This window comes from Onthophagus taurus, chromosome 6, assembly GCF_036711975.1.
Source record: "Onthophagus taurus isolate NC chromosome 6, IU_Otau_3.0, whole genome shotgun sequence".
In the NCBI taxonomy this organism is placed as follows: Eukaryota; Metazoa; Arthropoda; class Insecta; order Coleoptera; family Scarabaeidae; genus Onthophagus; species Onthophagus taurus.
This window is the reverse complement of record NC_091971.1, coordinates 23,248,816-23,268,704: the sequence shown is the minus strand read 5'-3', so window position 1 is coordinate 23,268,704 and position 19,889 is coordinate 23,248,816. Positions and strand designations below refer to the sequence as shown.

Here is a 19,889-nt window from a genome sequence, read left to right as displayed (position 1 = left end):
TTTTGGGTAGCCCAATACCGACAATTTTGTCTATTTACTTGACCACTCAATGTGAATGTTCCCTCGTCGGAAAAAATATGTTTTTGACAAAGTCTTCGTCATCGTAGCAAAATTGTTGTTGGAAAAACTACTCACGACTTATTAATCGTGAATGAGGTTTACTTTATAGGAATAATATTTTGCAATATTTAAAATTTTATAAACCGTTGATTTACTAATGGCCAAATTTGACCCAACACCCCTAACAGTAACATAAGGGATTCCTTGCCCAGCCAAAACCACCTTTTGTTGAACCTCCCTTGAAACATTTGGTCGGGCAGACTTTGAGAAATATCGAAGATATCCATGCTTTTTAAATTTAATCACAGCTAGGCTTACCAACTAATGATCTAAGAAGTTTTAGTCAATCAGGAAATGTTGCATTAAGGAGGTCAACTAGTTACTAAATCATTTTTTGACACTTAGAAAATTGTTTAAAATAGTTGGTTTACTCATGGCTAATGCTATTTTTACATGTCATCAAATTTGAAGTAGTTAAACTTTAAAGTAATTTTTCTCGAAAATTTTCTGATGTAACCAATATTAATACTGACTGTACTAGATTCAAAAAAACATCGTCTTTCATATTCCGTAATAAAAATGTCGATAACGTCATAACTCGTTTAAAAATGACGGAAAAAAATTAAAATTTACACCAAAAAATTGCAAAAAATTTGCAGGGATTTTTCCATAAACCGTTTGTAATGATTTTATTGTCTACAGCGTGTACCGTATCTTCCGCATCAGAGCATTATACGGTTGTAGAATACATTATTCTGAAGCGATCTTTCTAATAAAATTTTTTCGAAATGTTTATAATAACCGCACGGGAACTGTTTAACGACGACCAATAACGGACAACTTTGATTCATCGAAAAAGTTTATTTCTCTTTCCATGACGAATTTATTGGTGAGTACACGTGGGAAACGAGTTATCATCGGCGTAGCGGACCGGCCGAGGGTGGCACCGATTACCTGAGTCTGATTTGCGATCTGCTGATTGGACGAAAAACAGTTCCTTTAAACAGTTCCCGTGCGGTTATTATAAACATTTCGAAAAAATTTTATTAGAAAGATCGCTTCAGAATAATGTATCCTACAACCGTATAATGCTCTGATGCGGAAGATACGGGACACGCTGTATATCCGCTACTTTACGGGCATACTGTATAAGAGCGTATAAGAGGTTGTCTACGTTGCTATGCTGCAATACTTTGATTTTAGTTTGTCGATGAGGGGCAAGAGCAGGCGTGTTTCTGGACGTAAATGGCGGATTGCGCGCGCAACTACAAGGCCATGTGGATATCAGTGCTTTTTGTTTAGTGAGAGTTGAAGTGTGTCTGAATGTGTTATTGTAATTTTCAATATTAAAACTTTTCGTTTCTTTGCTATTCTTTTTGTTATTGTGAGATTTAATAACGAATTTCAAGGTAATATTATTATTTATAATTACAAAGGCAAGGTGATTCGACCCAAAATGCGTTATAGTAATCTCGTTGGTTCATAAGATACAGGTGTTTTTATAAAACATGATCTTTTTAATTTTTTTAACTTACTAATATAATATTCTCGTTTATAGATATACAGTTATTCAATCGGTCGCTTTCTAATCCATTTGTAATTAAAAAATATTGTAAACAAAAGTAAATCAAAACGCCTAAACTGTTTACAAACATTCAGTGTATATCAATAGGACAGTTTTTAACGTGTTAATACTCTATCCAGAGAGAAGCGAAGCGAGCAGCGTTGCTAGATCGTTAGTCAATTCAACCTGGACAAAAGCCCATTTTAAAAAATTGATCCGACCCTAAATTACTTTCAACCCATTAAAACTACCCATGATACAGTATTATGTATTATCTGCAATAGATTTATTGTCTTTATGAACAGCCTGGCTTGTAGGTCAGTTCAAAGTTGACTACAAATAGTGCTTGACGTCATTAGTTACAGTGATGTGAACGGTTCCCTGAATTTTATCAATCATTATTCGGTTTGTGGATTACTTTAAAAAGTTCTGAATTATGGAAGTAAATGAGCCAGGTATGTGCTATTAATATATCATATATTATTATCGGTATTCATGCGATTAGAGTAAATAATACATTTTGAAGGTAATGCATAATTTATTTTATTTTCCTATATTTTTCATATTTAGAAGAGGAAAAGTTACACTTCCAAGTGTCGATTTTACAGTATTTATTAGCTTAGAGTGTGTTGTTTTTCGTCGAAAGTACTTTACCTGCGACTATTTGAGACTTGACATTTTAGAAATATTTCAACAACTGCATTACAAAATCTCTTTCCTTCCATATTGTAAACAGAATTGCATTTTTCTCTCAGGACCATCGGAATTTAAAACGGTTACTCGAATGAACATTTATAACATGTTACGAGGGTCACACCATTAAGGAAAAACTTGAATATGTGGAAAATTTTCTGCCGAAACGGGCAACAGAGTGCAAGAACGCTTACGATAAAGACCAAGAACCTAATCTAGAAAAATTCACGGCCTTAGAAGCTCTATCTAGATTTGTTGAGCCAGGACTTTCGAGAAAGCATTATGAGCTAATAAAAACGAAACAATATCCATGCTATAGCAAATTACAACAGGCCAAAAAGTTAAGTTACCCGAAATTAGATTCGTATTTTATTAGTGATATTTGTGCAGAAATAAATTTACAAAAGTTACTAGACTACAATTCCGAAAGAATATTATCACATTTGGCAGAAATAGAGCAGACTTTAACAGAAAATGAGCGGGCAACAATGCAGTTGTTAGCTAAATGAGGATGTGATAGATCTCAGCAGTCTCACTTTAGATAGAAATTTGATAGCGACTTTAACTGTGATGCAAACATATTTCAGACATCAATGGTAAATAATAAAATAATAATGTAACAGAGTTTAAAGTAATATGTTTATTTAATAAGACATTACAATATTATTAAGCATACACGTTTCACACGATGCTTATTATTATTTTTAATATTTTTCTCGGCTTAAATCTCTGACACTCAATACAGGTCTTGACATGAGTTTCAATGTCACGTCTCATGTTCGTCCAGTAGTAGCGTTTTTTTATTTTTTGATAAGTCTTTTCAAACAAGATTTTTTTAACATCTGCAGTTGGTACTACTTATACAGCGTCTTCTTCATCTGAGTCCGGTAGATAACGGTACAACACTCCATTCAACAGCAAGAATCCTCTTTCGGTAGCTTGTTTAGTCGCAACAGCATCATCTGTATTTCTAAGTTATGAATGATGGTTGTAAGGATCGGATCTTCTAATTGCTTGTGTCGAAGTTCATTGTAATTAGTTGTAGGCAAATCAATGATGGTCGTCAAGTAAGCTTCAACATTTGGTTCATGAGAGTAAGGCAGTCTGGAGAGCGTATCTGCTAATGCATTTGATTTTCCAGGAGTATAATCTATCTGTATATCATAACTTTGCAGTTGAAGTGCCCATCTGGCGAGACGGCCACTCGGCGATTTTATTGACATCAACCATTTAAGTGGTTGGTGGTCGCTGATAACATAAATTTGAGATGATTCTATATAACCACGAAACTTTTCGGTAGCCCATACTACAACCAATGCTTCTCTCTCTGTAGTACTGTAATTCCTTTCAGCGTCTGTCAAAACTCATTGTTTTGGTATTTTAATAATAGCGGCAATCTTGTCCATATTTGGTTTTATACCTTCAGGCGTAATAATGTGTCCTAAGTATTGAGCCATGAAAGTACATTTTTCTCGATTTATGCGTAACTTGAACATCTTCAGCTTTTCAAATACCCTCCTCAAGTCGTTTAGATGTTTTTCAAAGGTGGGTGATAGAATCACAATATCATCAATGTAGACAAGGATTGGAACATCCGGTAATGTTGTCTTGAAACGGTCCATCATCCTTTGAAAAGTTGAAGGTGCATTTCTTAATCCAAAAGGCATGCGTTTAAAACGATAATTTCCTAATGGGGTAACAAAACCAGTTTTGTCCCGATCTTCAAGTCGAACAGCTACTTGCCAATATCCGGATCGTAGATCTAGCGTACTCATAAAGGCAGTTTGTTTTGCTTGCTGTAAAAGGTCGTCCAATCGTGGGAGGGGATACCGATCTGGTATGGTAATAGCATTCAACTTCCGGTAGTCGACACATACACGATATTGAGCAGATTTGTTTGCCTTTGGCACCAATACAACTGGTGAAGCATAGGCGGAATCCGACTCTTCAATGATGTCATCCTCAATCATCTGCTGGATTGCCTTTTCTAAGAATTTTCTCTTTGGTTCTGCCAATCGGTACGGAGGTACGGCTATGGGAATATTGTTGGCAAGCCTTATGCAATGCTTTGCATACGGAGTTGGTTCTGAATTTGGCGAGAACTAACTTTGTTCTAACTTTCTGAGGCTAACTTTCTGAGATAGCGGGAATTTTATGTTTCTCTATGGCGGTTACGCCCCCCTAGCAGTCGAATTACGAACTTCAAAATAATTTCCAGCTATTTCTCTTGCCCACTTTGCTTATAAGGATTTTTTTCCCAAACTTCTAGGCCTTACCGTTGTTGAGATACAGCCGCTCCGTACGCTTAACGGGACACCCTGTATTTGGATTTGTAGCTTTGCCTCTTTAACGAAATCTTTTGCTAAAGTTTTTACTCGATCAACATTTCCGATTTGTTTTCGGGATAGAAATGTTGTTATTTTTCGGCTTACTAACCGGTTCGCTTTCTTAAAATGTTGCACCCAGCTACACATGCTTTGAACAGTTGAGGAGATAAATTCTTTTCATTTCTAGCTTGCATAGCCCACCTGCGTATATCAATATCATGTAGTGAATTTATTATCTACGGCCGCTCTCGCTTGATTAATTACAAATTCGGTAATTTCTACTAATTTTTCTGCTCTTTCTGCAATATATTTAGTTATTTAGCCCATCTGTGTAATTGTGTCTTTGATGTTACTTTTCGGTATTTGCTTTTTACGGTTTCTAGTTTTAAATAACCTTTCTTCCACTTGTCCAGTAATTTACCGAGTCTAATTTGTACTCGAAGTCGATAAAATATGCTGTATATTTTCTAATGAGGGTAGGTCACCTCGTGAAACATCGATATAGATAGATTTAAAAAAAAGACAATACTACATTTAACAAATTACGATGGCAGTTTTCATTTTCGAGATATAAACAAAAAACTACCCCTAATTTGTAACCTTTATAACCATTTTCAAACATTTTTACTTCAAATATAAAATACACATTAATAGATAGAAGTAATTTTTAAGGGGGTGGTTAACCCCAACCACCCCTAAATGGTGTATTATGCCTTATTTTACACTAAACATTTTATTGTGCGACTAATTTACGGTTTTGTTTAAAGTATTTTCAAAATACCTGACAGTTTTGTCACACCATTCTTACGAAAAGTAGTTAAATCGAAATCGGTGGCACAGTCGTGACACTTCCCTTGTAAGCCCCGATTTTCTGCGAAACTATATGGAACATCGAGTAAATAAAATATGCCCCTCACAAACCGCGAAACTGAAAATTTTCAAATACACATGTAGAAATGTTCAGTGATTACAACAAACTTTACCGCAATTTTTTTCATCCAGCGGTTACGAAGATGTAGATCTCTAAAGTGTGGGGCCTTGAGTTTTGGCACGGGTAGTAGTGACCACGACCACGAACTAAATTCTTTGTATAACTAGGTATATCTATAAACAAGGATAATATATTGTTCTATTTATTTTTTTTATAAATCTTAAATTCATCTTTATTGAACTTTTTAAGTAAAATACTTAAACCGCAATAAGACTAGATTTTTCAATAATAAATTAATTTGATTGACCCTGTAAAAAGTTTTAAAAATGTGTAATTTAATGTCTTAATGTACTTACTTAGATGCCCATGTGCTGCTCAGTTTCAAGTTGCAAGATGACTCATGTACTTGCACAGGACATGAAAAAAAAAATAAGTTTCTTTTCCTTTCCAAAAGAGACAAATTTAAAAAATATATGGATTAAGAGATGCGATAGAAAGGGTACCATGACAGCAAAAAGACCGCGCATATGTTCGTTACATTTCCGTTCAGAAGATTTTAAAAGAGACTTACAATCTGAATTACAAAATTTGCCACCAAAACTAATATTAAAGAAAGGAGCCTTACCTTCTTTAAATTTAGGCAAATATAATTTGGAAGAATGTGCAGCTGAGCCTGATAGAACCAAAAATGATGATTCTGCAAGAACAACAGGCGTGCCACAGCTTAAATTAATACTACTGAATTTACATGAAAAAGTAAATGTGCCCGCCAATACAGTTGTTACCAATGTAGAAGACAAAGACGAGCGAATTATATTGTTGAATGCAGAAAATCTTAGGCTGAAAAAAACAATTATGCAGCAACAGCTGACAATTAACAAATATAGGAAGAAAATAAATTCCCTGCAGACGGAAAATCGTCAACAAAAACAATCTATTTCTTTATTGAAAAGCAAGCATGTTGAGAAGAAGGTACAAGATCAATTTAAAAACATTTTTACCCCTAAACAACTAGAAGTAATATTAAAAAATAAAAAGATTGTTCACTGGCAAGAAGAAGACATTACAAGAGCTTACACAATTAGATACTTTAGCAAAAACTGCTACAATTATTTGAGAGATGAACTGCATTATCCCCTACCTGGTAAATAAGATTCTTTTTGATACATTCATTAACTTAAAGTTAATTTCATCAATTTGTACATTTTAAATTCATTACTTGCAGGTATTTCAACTCTTCAAAGCTGGGCTGCAAAGCTAAAAAAAACAAGTACATAAAAATGTACGGTGTATTAAATGCATACATTTGTGATTTGTTAAATGATGGAGTTTGTTTTTTATTTTTATCTAAAAAAATAAAATTTTTGTTTTTATTTCTTTGTTTTTTTTATACATTTTACCATATATGTTCTCTATTCTCATGTAGTCTCACTAGTATTAACATAAATCAAATACTACTTTAGTTCCTGTCAATTGCACAGATCTGCAAGGTTTTGTTGTCGGTCAACTGTGAGTCAGTCATTTTGGAAGTAATTTTCTGCGTAGAACATAATCCGAGCTCAGAATTGAACCATTACGTCAAGATTTTGAAACATCATTAATATTTTATTCAGTACTATCCTTGCCCTTGATAATGCGCGATTGAACGGTGCTGTACTTTAGCTGAACACTAAACGCAGTCATCCAAATGTAGCAAGTGTTACGAAACCCTCCTTTTAAATCTGACGATATTCCTGCAACTCCACCAAATTTGGAGAAGAAAACTGATGACGATATCGGCTGTAACATTGGTGATCTTCGATAATGTGAAGATTCACGATTCACTTGATTATGAAGCTTCTAATTTTCTGCCGGTTCTGTATGATCAAGATGCACTAAATGATTTGGCGAAGGATTTAGGTTTACCTAAAGATAAATCTGGACTGCTAGGCTCACGACTAAAAGAGAGAAATCTCCTTGCTCCTCGAACTACCTTCTCTAGGTATAGACATCGAAAGAAATCATTTATTGAGTTTTTCTCTGAAGGTAGTAGCTATGTTTAGCTATGACTCCGACTTTGGCTTCGATAATTTTGAATCGGAGATTAACGTAAAGTAATTTTGATTACGTTATAAACTCTTTGGCAGCACTGTGCGTCTACGTTAACGTTTGCTTGTTATTTCGTTTTCTTTTTCGATCGAGATCTGGGAATCCCGCTCCCGTGTATTATTCAGTTGTATTTTGTTTTTTCATTTGTGTGTTAGTCTAAGCTCGTCGTGCATCGACCCTTAAAGATTCTAAATAATAACTTGTGAGTTAAGTATTGTTGATGTGATAGTTTTTTATAGACTGAATAATAAAGCCTAAAACGAGTGTTGTATGGAACTACTTCAATGAAGTAGACGCAAATTCGGCAATGTGTAAGATATGTAAGAAAACCTTTTCAAGAAAAGGAGGTACAACTACTAGTCGTTGCATATTACTGAATACGAAGAATGCATTAAGCTTGAAACTGAAAAAAGGCAGCCCTCAACTGCATCCCCACTTCAAGAAGCTAAAAAACAAATGACTCTCCAAGACGCTTTGATGAAAAATCAAAAATGGGCTTCTGCAAATCCTAAATCAGTGGAAATTGATAATTTGATCTCTCAGATGATTGCTCTGCAGGACCTTCCATTCAACTTTGTAGAAGGTATCGGATTTCGACGACTGTTGCAATTCATCGTGCCGAATTATCAGTTAAGGGGAAGACAGTTTTTTACGTCATTTATTTGTGATGAGTTATATCCTAAGCTGGTCAGTAAGGTAGTGGATTTGTTGAAAACTTTTACAAAAATTTCATTTACCACCGATGTTTGGACTGAACCCAGTTTCAATGTTTCCTTATTGAGTTTGACAGCGCATGGCATAACTGAAGATTTTAAGAGAATAAAACTTGTTTTGAAATGCCACCCTTTTGATGGCCGACATACAGGAGATGTAATTCAGGAAAAATTTAATAAGATGCTTGAGGAATGGAAAATAACGTCTGACAAAATCCACTGTTTCATTCGTGATTGTGGGTCAAATATGATACAATGAGGCTAGCTGATATCCCAGATGTCAGTTGTACCGTACATAAATTACAACTTTGTGGGAAAACTATGTTAGATTCTGATGAAGAAATCAAAAATTTGATAGCGAAGTGCAAAAAAATTTGTACGTATTTTAATCATTCTCAAATTGCTCAAACGGAACTAAACAAAATACAAACAGAACAACTCAACCAAACGGCTTTAGGCGTTGTACAGGAGTGTAGTACGCGGTAAAAAGCTTACATAATTTAATTTAATTGAGAATTAAATTTCATATTCTTTTATTTACAGGTGGAATAGCCCTTTCTACGTGCTGGAACGAATAATTAAAATAAAGGATGCGTTGTGCCTTTATGCTGGTAAACATAGTATCCCACAAATATCTCCTGCAGAATGGCTGTATCTCAACAAATTAGTGTCTTAAGATACTAACATAAGAATTATGCCATTTGAAGAGGTTACCAGAAACATGAGTGATAGTAATACAAGCATTTGATCGGTAATTCCACTTATACACATTCTAAAACATACATTGAAACTGGAAGACCGTAAAAGCTCTACAGCATTTAAGTCCGCAATAAAATGTATCATCGAACAATTGAATTCAAGATTTGATGACCTTTCCTTTAATAACTTTTACTACTTTTGCTACTTTTAGAGTCACTTCATTTGATTTAAATTAAAGTTAACACTATTAAGATATTTTCCTGTTGTTGCGTACCTACGTACTAGTGATGTAAAAAAAGTAACAATTCGTTATACGAGTACTCGTTACTCCGCGAGATCCGAAGTAACTGTTACCGTATCACATCGGTACCAGTTACTTTGGATCTAACAGTTACTTTTTCCAAAGGCCAAGTATTGTTGGATAGGCGAAATCGACTTAAAAGTCGAAATGCGCAACAAAATTTATTTTTACATTGCAATAATAAGCTGTAATATCTTTTATTGTTGTTTTAATATTTTTATTTTATTTTATTATTGCTTGTTTTATAGAAGAAGTTTTGCTTTCCATTGTTAATGTGTTACTACTTTCAAATATTTTTGTTATATAATAAGTGAAACGTAAGTTATTAATAATTAAATAATAATAATTAAGAAAAATTCTTCGTTATAATATGCAGTGAAAAAGTAAATCCCATAACCTACACTCTATTTTTTGATATTAGTGCACAGTTCATAATAGCGTAACAAACACAATATAATATACGTACAGTATTTGTTTTCAAAAATAAGTGTAATATAAAATAAATTCATATAAGTATGTAGTCCAACTAAAACGAGTAATCGAACCTCGAGCACAAACTAGTACTGGAACCTCAAGCGCAAACGATTACTTGTAACGAGTAACGAGTACAAAGTAACGAATACTTTTTCTGAAAGTAACGGATAGTTACAAATACTAAAAAGTAACTAAACTTTACATTACTACTACGTACGAGTGTGTGTGTAATATCTAATTAATATTTTAAGTATTGATTAAAGAGACTGATTGCTGTATTATGTTTCTATCATTTTATTAGGGTTACTCTTAACAGTTAACTATCACATCTCTCTTGTACTCCGCTTCCGACTCCTGCTCCGACCCCGGCTCCGACTCCGACTCCGATAAATTAAACCTAAAAACTCCGGTTCTGGTAAACTCACCTCCGTAACATCCCTAGTATAGATTCGCCGATTCAAGAACCTCCTCCTAGAACGCAGGTTCAAATTTTTTTGGGGTCAGAGGAGGTTCGATGAGGAGAGGACGTTCTTGAATCGGCGATTCTTTTAGGGGTAGGAGAAGATTCGATGAGGAGGCCAATTAACTTGAGAAGGTCATGTTATTTCGACGAAATTATTAAAAATTTATCTTTATTTATTTTATCTTTATATGTAACCTGTTTATCTAGATGAAAACAATTACTATGTTTATCCTTCGACGGTTCTCAATGAACTGTTAATGTCTTCAATACACCTCTTAATTTATTATACATAAAGGTATACGGTTTTGAGACATTCTTTATATGTAACCTGTTTACCTAGATGAAAACAATTACTATGTTTATCCTTCGACGCTTCACAATGAACTGTTAATGTCTTCGATATATCTCTTAATTTATTATACACAAAGGTATACGGTTGTGAGACATGTAGATATTTGTCTTGTTAATTTGCCTGATTTAATTTGTCATGCATTCTGTCTGACGTCTCACGATATAATGTGTTAGAACATGTATAATAGATATATTCGGTAATAATGTGATATATCACTCCCCCCACCACCAAGCTTATGTATTGCTATAAATACAAACGTTGGTCGCAGTTGTACCACAGTGTTATGCTTCAGAGTAAGGTTTTTGTGTATTTAGTACATATTAAAAATATCGTGTAGATTTTTGGTGCATTTAGTAGAGAGGACTATTAACGTAACGAGTAAGTAATTCAAATGTAATACAAGTAGATAATGTACTAATGTAAACTATAATATTGATTAAAGTAATTTATTGGGATACACGACCAACACGACAAAGGCTAGATAATTGAAAAGAGGCTTCCTTTTATCTTTACCGAGCTTTCGGAAATTTTATTTTTCCTTCTTCAGAGGTAACTACAATATTGAGACAACAAAAGTTACAATAGTTAACAAAAATGCATCTCAACAACTTACAAAAATGGATTGCATAAAGGAACTCAACCAAAGCTAAACATGAGGTCGCATGTTTCATGGTGTCTTATGGACGAAATACAGCTGCAATGTTGAAAACAATGATGACTTTAAACAACAAATTGGCCAGGTTAAACAATAGGAAACATTTTTTATTGAAGTGCAGAAGACATGGACTCCTTCCAACCCACATTAAAAATGGTAGCAAGAATGCTGTTGCCTTGTTGGACGAGGCAAGAGGAACCATCTCTCATAAAGTTAATGAGTTTAATATAAGGTTAGGAACTAAGATTCTTAATTTTGAAATTCAAATTACTTGCTATGATATAAAAAAGGTTAATGAATCTATTGCGGAGCTAAAAAATAAATTGTACAATGTGTTACCCTCTTACATGTGTGGGGAATTTGAGATCAGATTGGCATTTTCTTATTCAAAGATTTTTAATAGAGTAAAGTGTATTAATGTTAAAAAGTTTAAAGCTTTAAAAAATAGTAATTTAAAAAATTCAAAAATGTTTAATGACAACAAGGGGTGGTTCGTCAATAATACATCTATCCAAATACCTAAAGATGTCAAAGATTTTTTGTCATTGGGACCTAAGTTTGGCTTAATTCCTGATGTATTATTGATTCCACTACTTTGTCTGTTCCTAAGTTGTTGGCAGATGTAGAGTAATATTATAATTATTAAAGTTTTGCCTAGTAGTTTACATAACATAAAAAGAGCTCAAGTTACAAACATTATGACTAATTTTCTTAATGGTCACCAACACCTTAACAGTACCCATTTGTTTTTGAAGAGAAGTTTGATCTCTACAAAAAGGTTTTTGGGTCTCGAAAGAGAGAACCCGATTCTTATATTAAGAGCAGATAAAGGACAGGTTACAGTAGCTATGTTTAAATCAGAATATATATCGAAGTCTTTAGACTTATGTAATGATCAGTCCACTTATTGTGTTTTGGATAGGGACCTTACTTCAAAGATACAAAACAGAAATAATAAATTTTCAAAAATTTTATTAGAAAAGGAATACATTGATAAGAGATTGTATAACAGCCTTAGATGTCACAATGGTGTCATTCCCAAGTATTATGGGTTGCCGAAGATGCACAAGGTGAACTGTCCCTTGAGACCTATTATATCGTTTGTGGGTTCCCCCACATATCACTTGTCAGAGTTCCTGTCAGGTATTCTGAAACTTTCTTTTGGTGAGAGAACTTCCTACAACATCAAGGATACTTTCTCTTTTGTAGAGAAAATTAGGGATATAAAACTCCCTCCTAACTTTCTGCTTATCTCACTTGATGTGGTGTCTCTCTTCACCAACATACCCCTCAACTTGGTGAGAGATATATTGTTACAAAATTGGGACCTAGTAAGTTCTGTCACTCCCATTGATATGGATTTGTTTTTACAACTGATAGTGTTCCTTTTTGAGTCTTCGGTATTTACTTTCAATGATGTTATTTACAGTCAAACATTTGGCACTCCAATGGGAAGTCCTTTAAGCCCCATCTTGGCCACAATGGTGATGGATCATCTTATCGATCAATGTATTCCTTTGTTGGGTTTTTCTCTTCCTTTTGTCTCAAAGTACGTGGAAGATACAATTTGCGCTGTACCTGTCGACCGCATCGACGATGTTATGGATGTGTTCAACAACTTTGATAGTCATTTACAGTTCACGGTTGAAACTGAATCTAACTCTAGTGTTCCTTTTCTCGATACTATTGTTATAAGAAATTTAGATCAGACTATTAGTTTCAATTGGTATACTAAACCAACATATTCGGGGAGATATATTAACTTTCATTCAAACCATCCTCTCAATCAGAAACTGAACACTGTGGTTGCTATGGTTAATCGTGTCAGATCCATCTCTGATGTCCGCTTTCTTGACTCTAACCTAAAAAAGCTCCGGGATATATTCGTCAACAACGGGTATCCGATAGGTCTAGTTAATAGAATTCTTTATCATAATGGTACTTACCATCGTAATATTAGTCAACCTTCTGAAGGTGACGACCAACACGACATATCTAGCCTCCCTGGCCCCCGGACCCACTTTGTTAAGATTCCCTTCGTCCCCAGGTTGATTGATAAACTTGTTTCAGTTCTGAGGTTTGACTCGGTTAGGTTTGCTAAATGCAACTCTTTGCCTTTATCCACTTGTTTTTCAAGGACTAAGGATCTGGTTCCTAAAGGTTTACAATCTAATGTTATTTACAAGATTCCTTGCAATAATTGCGAAGAAACCTACATAGGCACTACCAGTCAGTATTTTGATGCTAGGATCAACCAATTCGATTGTCAATCTAGAGATGAAAATAAGAGTGCGTTGGTTCATCACCATGTTCTCAGTGGTCACCATTTTAATTTTGAGAATTCTCAGATTGTTGATAAAGAATCAATTTACTCAAAAAGATTGTTCTTAGAGATGTTTTACATCAATAAAGAGGTTAATTCCTTGAACTTCAGAACTGACACCCAGAACCTTAGTTCTATTTATAGTTACCTTGTTATAAAGGACTGGGGTAGAAGGGATCAAACATCGTTGGAGAGTGATTCTCTGATTTTCTAGTTTTTTTTTTCCTTTTTCATATTTTCAAATTTCATTCCCCCTCTTAACGCCACCTAGTGGTTATTTTTGGTGTATTTGGTGTTTTACCGTGACGACGGTTGGTCAGCCCTGTTTCTTTCCAGTTTTTGTGGTATATAAAAAACTTACGTGACTAAGGCCCACTTTTACCATCCTCCTGATAAACTATCTAGAGGATAGTTGCCATGGTTACGGCGGTTTTAAGCGCTTTCATTGGCTAAGAGCTGGATTTATCTATCGGATAAATTTATCAAGAGGTGGTAAAAGTGGGCCTTATTGCGTCTTAACTTTTAACGTAAAAATTTTAACGTGTTGTTATTGTAAGTAATACTTATTTTAATAGTTTCTTAATTAACTCTGTAATGATTTTTAGTATTGTTTGATCTTTAATTACTCACCTTTAGTGAATTATTGAGAAGTATAGTTTTAATAAGAGATGTCTAGTGCTCAATGTTTGCGACCTCATGTTTAGCTTTGGTTCAGTTCCTTTATGCAATCCATTTTTGTAAGTTGTTGAGATGCATTTTTGTTAACTATTGTAACTTTTGTTGTCTCAATATTGTAGTTACCTCTGAAGAAGGAAAAATAAAATTTCCGAAAGCTCGGTAAAGATAAAAGGAAGCCTCTTTTCAATTATCTAGCCTTTGCCGTGTTGGTCGTGTATCCCAATAAATTACTTTAGTTCCTAACAGTAACGACCGTTACTACTCCTAAATTATAATATTGATGGTTAGTGGCAACCAGACCGAACCCCAAATGTCCAACTAAGAGAGCTGCTGTAAATTCATTTGAAAAGGCTAAAAATAAAAAACCCTGCCCGAAACATTAAAATGGAGGGTAATTGTAATGAGATAACAGCAACAAATGTGTCGCTAGGAAGTTATAATCAAAGAAAAAAAGATGTGGTATTCGATGGAATCAATTTGTTGGCTTCCGACTTAGCGGACTACGTATTTCCTAGCAATCAACAACATTATGTAGAAAATTGTGGAAAGTTACCTTTCACAAGTAACGTAGTATTAAATGAAGCAGTGAAAAATAATCTCCAAAAAGGTAATCAAGCGCCATTATACTCCGAGAGTACATATTATTTAAATAAAAGTCGAACGAAATGGTTATCGGTTGGCATGTCTGCCAATCTACATTTTGATCCGGTTATAAGATTAATGGGAAAAGGGCAATGCATAACTTTTACCGAAGACGAATGGAAAAATGTGATTAATAGCAAACAATTGATTATGAATAGTTTTGTTGGTGACTTATCAACACCACCACATTTCGTTGTAAGCGGCATGACCTGCAGCAGCCAATGGATAGAAAATATACGAAAAGTGTTGAAAATGGAAAAAGGCCCAGAAATATTTTACCTGGCTTACGACTCGTTACACGAATTGTGGAAACTTAGCGATTTAGTTTCGAGTAGGGTAGAAGTATTAAAGTGTATGGAATATAAAAATTATTACGATAGCGTGATCGATGTGGTATCAACAATGCAAGGTGATATAAAATCGAATATATTGGTTGCTTCAAACGGTGCACTAAGTGAACATTTGTGCGTAACTAAAGAACTGCTTATATACGGTATGGATAAGGTATTACTGGATTTAGATTTGCACGCATTAATGAAGATGTGAAGTGAACAAAATGGAAAAAAAGTGACGTTTTGCGAATCGAAAAATAGAGTGTACCGAATGCACACTTGGACGTTTGCTTACAGACAATCAAGTATAAGTGACTGGGAAGAAAAGATGTTGGACGGAATTAGATTTAAGACTAGGATAAGAAACGTAAATAAGTTATTAGAAAATAATATATCAAGAATATTTAATTATGTTTTCATCCATTATCACTTATTTAATTATTTAGAATAAAATGATCATATACAAAGTGATACTTATCTTTTTTATTTATTTTTGTCTTGACCGGTTTCGGTAATTAAATTACCATCTTCAGAAGACACCTACATATTAAAAGCTTTACACGTTAAAATAGAAAACTCCTTATTTAGTTTGTAACTTACGTCAAATTATTACTTAAAAGTTAAAACAAATACCACACATCTTTATACGAACACAATGATTTAACATCTCATTTCTTAAAATAAAATAACACAAGTGCTATTTCGAGAATATATAAACTTATTTTTCAAGTAGAATATAGAAAAGGAAGGGTAGTGTTAAAGATTTTTAAAAGGATCTTTTAAATTACTATATAATGGAGCAATAATGTGATTTATTCGTTCGTTTAATGCTATTTTGTCAGGATTCTGTTTTTTAAATTTAGTTATCTCGTACATTTCCAATATTTCTAATAAATAGCCTTTATTCCTCTTGTGTAAAACTTTTGTATTTTTCTCTATATCGAAATCGTGATTATTAAAATTCATGTGTCTTCCGAATGCCGAATTTTCTTTTGTTAGATGTTCTTTGATTCTAGTTTTGAAATAACGTCCAGTCTCTCCGATATATGTGGCTTGACAACTATTACATTCTATTTGGTATACGCCACTTTCTTGTAAGATATCTAATTTATCTTTGTTATTAACAAGAGTATTTTGAATAGTGTGTGTAGTTTTAAATGTTAAATTTATGTTATATTTTTTTTTTAAGTTTTTTCAATTTGTGTGATATTGTACCTCGGAAAGTTATTGTTTTGAATTTATTTGGTTTGTTAATATCTATTGTTGTTTCTAATGATGAAATTTGTTTTAAATTCATTTTACAATGTTTCTTGTCTATTTGTATTATTGGTATTTCTTTTTCAAAGTTACTTTGATCTAATTCTGAATTAAATGCTCGGTGTATATATGATCTTAATGCTGCTAATTTTTGTGTATAATCGGGAATAATTTTGCTGTTCTGTGTCGGTTTTCAGTAAATATCGAAAGCGATCTTATCCTTCTCTCTAATCAGAGTAAAGTCCAAAAAGTTTAGCTTGTTGTCTCTTTCCATTTCCAATGTAATGTTTTTATGAAGGTTATTAATATATTTGTACAGATCATCAATCATTTTTAAATCCTTCTGCCTTGTTATAACTAGAACTGTTGATGACGTTCTAACGTAACCATGTGATTATATTTTCATATTGTGGATTTATTGGATTTATAATAAGATCTTCTTCCAATTTATTTAAAAATACGTCCGAGATAAGTCCACTGAGTGGTGATCCCATTGGGACCGTCATTAAATTCATATATCTTGTTATCAAATTTACAAAAGTTTTGTTCAGTGCAGATTTTGAGTAATTTAAGGATATTGTCAATATCATTTTTATTATCCATTCTGTTGTTTAAAAATTCTTTTATAATATTTAAAGATTCTTTTATGGGTATATTTGTGTACAAGTTTGTAACATCAAATGAAATGATTAATGATTCCTTCTGTACAGCAGATTTTTGAAGTAGTTCTATTGCGTTTTGGAACATGAATTTTAAAAAATTGATCAATGTTAATAGTAAAATCCATTTTACCAGTAGATGTGAATGATATTTGATTGAATTTTGATTTTTATAAATCACTAATTGTACTTTTATACTGGTTTATTATAAGTAAATCCGCTTTACATGTTTCGACTAATTAGTCATCTTCAGAAGCGCTACAAATTGACAACAAAAAAGATAATAAAAGTTGTTACAAATATAAAATGAAATAAACTTACTTGTCGTAAAATAAGAAACGACGTTCAAAAAACTTCGCATAAAGTATAAATCGTAAATAAGGTCAGCACATCAAAAACGGTGATATTCAAAACAATTATTGTAAATATTAAATTTTAAAAACTATAGAACTAACATGTTAAAATGTAAATGTAAAGTTTAAGAATTAAAATTAAAAACGACGTTACTTGAAAGTTACAAAAATAAAATGGTTGAAAAATTGCAAGAGGTAACCACTTTTTATGAGTTCGCGAAACCAGAAATAAAATGTATAAATGCGCATGTGTTGATAATAAAACAAAATTACATAGAGGGTGTTCAGATGAAACAAATCCCTTCTGCGAGTATAAATGTCTGCGAGGTAGCAACACTAGAATTTGTTTTTTAAAAAATGTATGTAAAGTATATAATTTGTATTTTGTAGTTAATATTTCCAGGCGTTGAATGGTAAGGTAAGGGAAGGACATAATAAAATTTAGATTTTTAAATTAATAGAAAAATATAGGATAGGGAATACAAGGATAGGGTGTAGACAGGAGTTGGGTGTTGCCGCAGGGACCCCAAAATCTGCGAACAGTGTGTGCGGCTAAGTACACTGATCCTCGGTATTTTGGGGAAATGGGTTATTGAGGCATTTGTATAAGGGTGGCTTTAAGGGGAGGACCTGGTCATTAAGGCACTCAAGTCTTGTATTGGTTTTTATGAATTTGTCTATTTCATAGCTCTCTAAAAGTTCAAGTTTGTGGCCTTTATTTTGTTTATGTATCAGTGTTACATTTTCTTTAATATCAAAAGTGTGGTTGTGCAGAGATAGGTGTTTACCAAAATTAGAGTTAGGTTTTATTAAATGTTCTCTAATTCTTGTTTTAAGTTCTCTCCCTGTTTCGCCAATATATGTGGCTCCGCAAGTATTACATTCTAAACTGTAAACACCGTTAAGTTCCAACAAGTCTAGCTTATCTTTTGCATTATGCAAAAGTTTTTGTAAGGTGTGATTGTTTTTGTAAGATATGTTGATTCCATATTTATTGAAAATGTTTCTGATATTGTGAGCTATTTTGCCGGGATAAGTAATTGATCTGTATGTATCAAAGTTTTGAGTTATAGGTTGAAGACCTGTAGAGTTGTTAAGGTTTTGTTTAAAAATGAATTTATTAATTATTTTGTCAATTTGGGATAATTGAAAACCATTGTTAATACCTATACTCTTAATGATATTAATTTCTGTGTTTCTATCTTCGTTTGAAAGGGGGGTGTTGAAACATCTATATAGATAAGCATTAAAGGCAGCTAATTTGTGTGTTGTAATGTGATGAGAATGATATGGGATTATGGTGTCTGTTTGTGTTGGTTTTCTATAAATTTTGTATTGAATAGAATAATCGGCATTAACTAAGGTGAGATCTAAGAAGTTTAGTTGTTTATGTTTTTCAATTTCTATAGTAAATTTAAGATTTTTATGGAGGTTATTAATGTATTTATGGAAATCATCTATCAAATTGAATCCGTCATCATCCCAAATTATCAAAATATCATCAACATATCTGCGCCATAGGACTATATTATTATTGTTAATGTTATCTTTGTGAAAAATTTTGTTTTCTATATATATGTCGGAGAGTAGACCGCTCAAGGGGGATCCCATTGGAAGACCCTCATTGTATTGGTAAAATTTATCATTGAATTGACAGAAATTTTGTTCTGTGCATATTTTAAGTAAATTAAAAATATGTTCAACATTTTTTGAGTCCACTTTTTCTTCTATGATGTGTTTAGCTATATTTAGTGTTTCATTAACTGGAACGTTGGTATATAAGTTTGTGACATCGAAAGATAGTAAAGTAAAGTTTTTGGGTAAATGTAAAGATTTTAAAGTTTCTATAAGTTCATATCTATTGGTGATGGCATAGTCAGCCTTGAAATTTATGACATTTTTGAAAAATTGGATTAAGAATTTGCAAATTCTGTATGTGCTAGAGTCTATAGAGGATATGATAGGTCTAATAGGAGAGTTATTTTTATGTAATTTGGTAAGAGAGTAAAGTAATGGAATTTTTGGGTTCATAGGTAAAATGAAATATGGGTTAATATTGTTGTCTTTTAAAAATGTTTCTGCATCTTTTACTACTTTCTTTGTCTTATTGTGAAGAGTTTTTAGGATTTTTGTTAATCTCATAGAAGTTGTTTTCCTCAAAAAATGTAAGAGTCTTGGAAATTCTTTTATTTCTGGTTTCGCGAACTCATAAAAAGTGGTTACCTCTTGCAATTTTTCAACCATTTTAATTTTGTAACTTTCAAGTAACGTCGTTTTTAATTTTAATTCTTAAACTTTACATTTACATTTTAACATGTTAGTTCT

The 19,889-nt window shown here is 33.0% G+C and overlaps 3 protein-coding genes across 4 annotated transcripts in view; 2 read left to right on the top strand and 1 right to left on the bottom strand.

Moving 5' to 3' along the window:
• LOC139430264 (uncharacterized) overlaps positions 1–19,889 on the top strand; it is a 291,985-nt gene that overhangs the window by 255,384 nt on the left and 16,712 nt on the right. The window lies entirely within an intron of this gene.
• On the top strand, positions 1,306–17,367 carry LOC111419736 (uncharacterized). Of its 2 annotated transcripts, XR_011640725.1 has the most exons (5): positions 1,306–1,469; positions 5,936–6,719; positions 6,801–8,858; positions 8,920–14,380; positions 14,441–17,367. XR_011640725.1 is itself a non-coding variant. In XM_071196989.1 (4 exons), the coding sequence occupies exon 4, from the start codon at positions 12,019–12,021 to the stop codon at positions 13,855–13,857; it is 1,839 nt and encodes a 612-aa protein (XP_071053090.1). In that variant the 5' UTR covers positions 1,306–1,469; positions 5,936–6,719; positions 6,801–8,858; positions 8,920–12,018; the 3' UTR covers positions 13,858–17,367. The 2 variants fall into 2 exon arrangements, 1 of the variants encoding a protein (XP_071053090.1); XM_071196989.1 differs by having other exon boundaries at positions 8,920–17,367.
• Positions 17,396–19,808, bottom strand: LOC111416729 (uncharacterized). The gene is made up of 2 exons (XM_071196545.1): positions 17,533–19,808; positions 17,396–17,469 (listed from the first exon to the last, which is right to left on the bottom strand). Exon 1 carries the CDS (start codon positions 19,806–19,808, stop codon positions 18,117–18,119), a length of 1,692 nt encoding a protein of 563 aa, XP_071052646.1. The 3' UTR covers positions 17,396–17,469; positions 17,533–18,116.

Excerpts from the sequence above, each read along its gene's own strand:
- LOC111419736 (XM_071196989.1), top strand. The coding sequence starts at position 12,019 with ATGACTAATTTTCTTAATGGTCACCAACACCTTAACAGTACCCATTTG.
- LOC111416729 (XM_071196545.1), bottom strand. The coding sequence starts at position 19,808 with ATGGTTGAAAAATTGCAAGAGGTAACCACTTTTTATGAGTTCGCGAAA.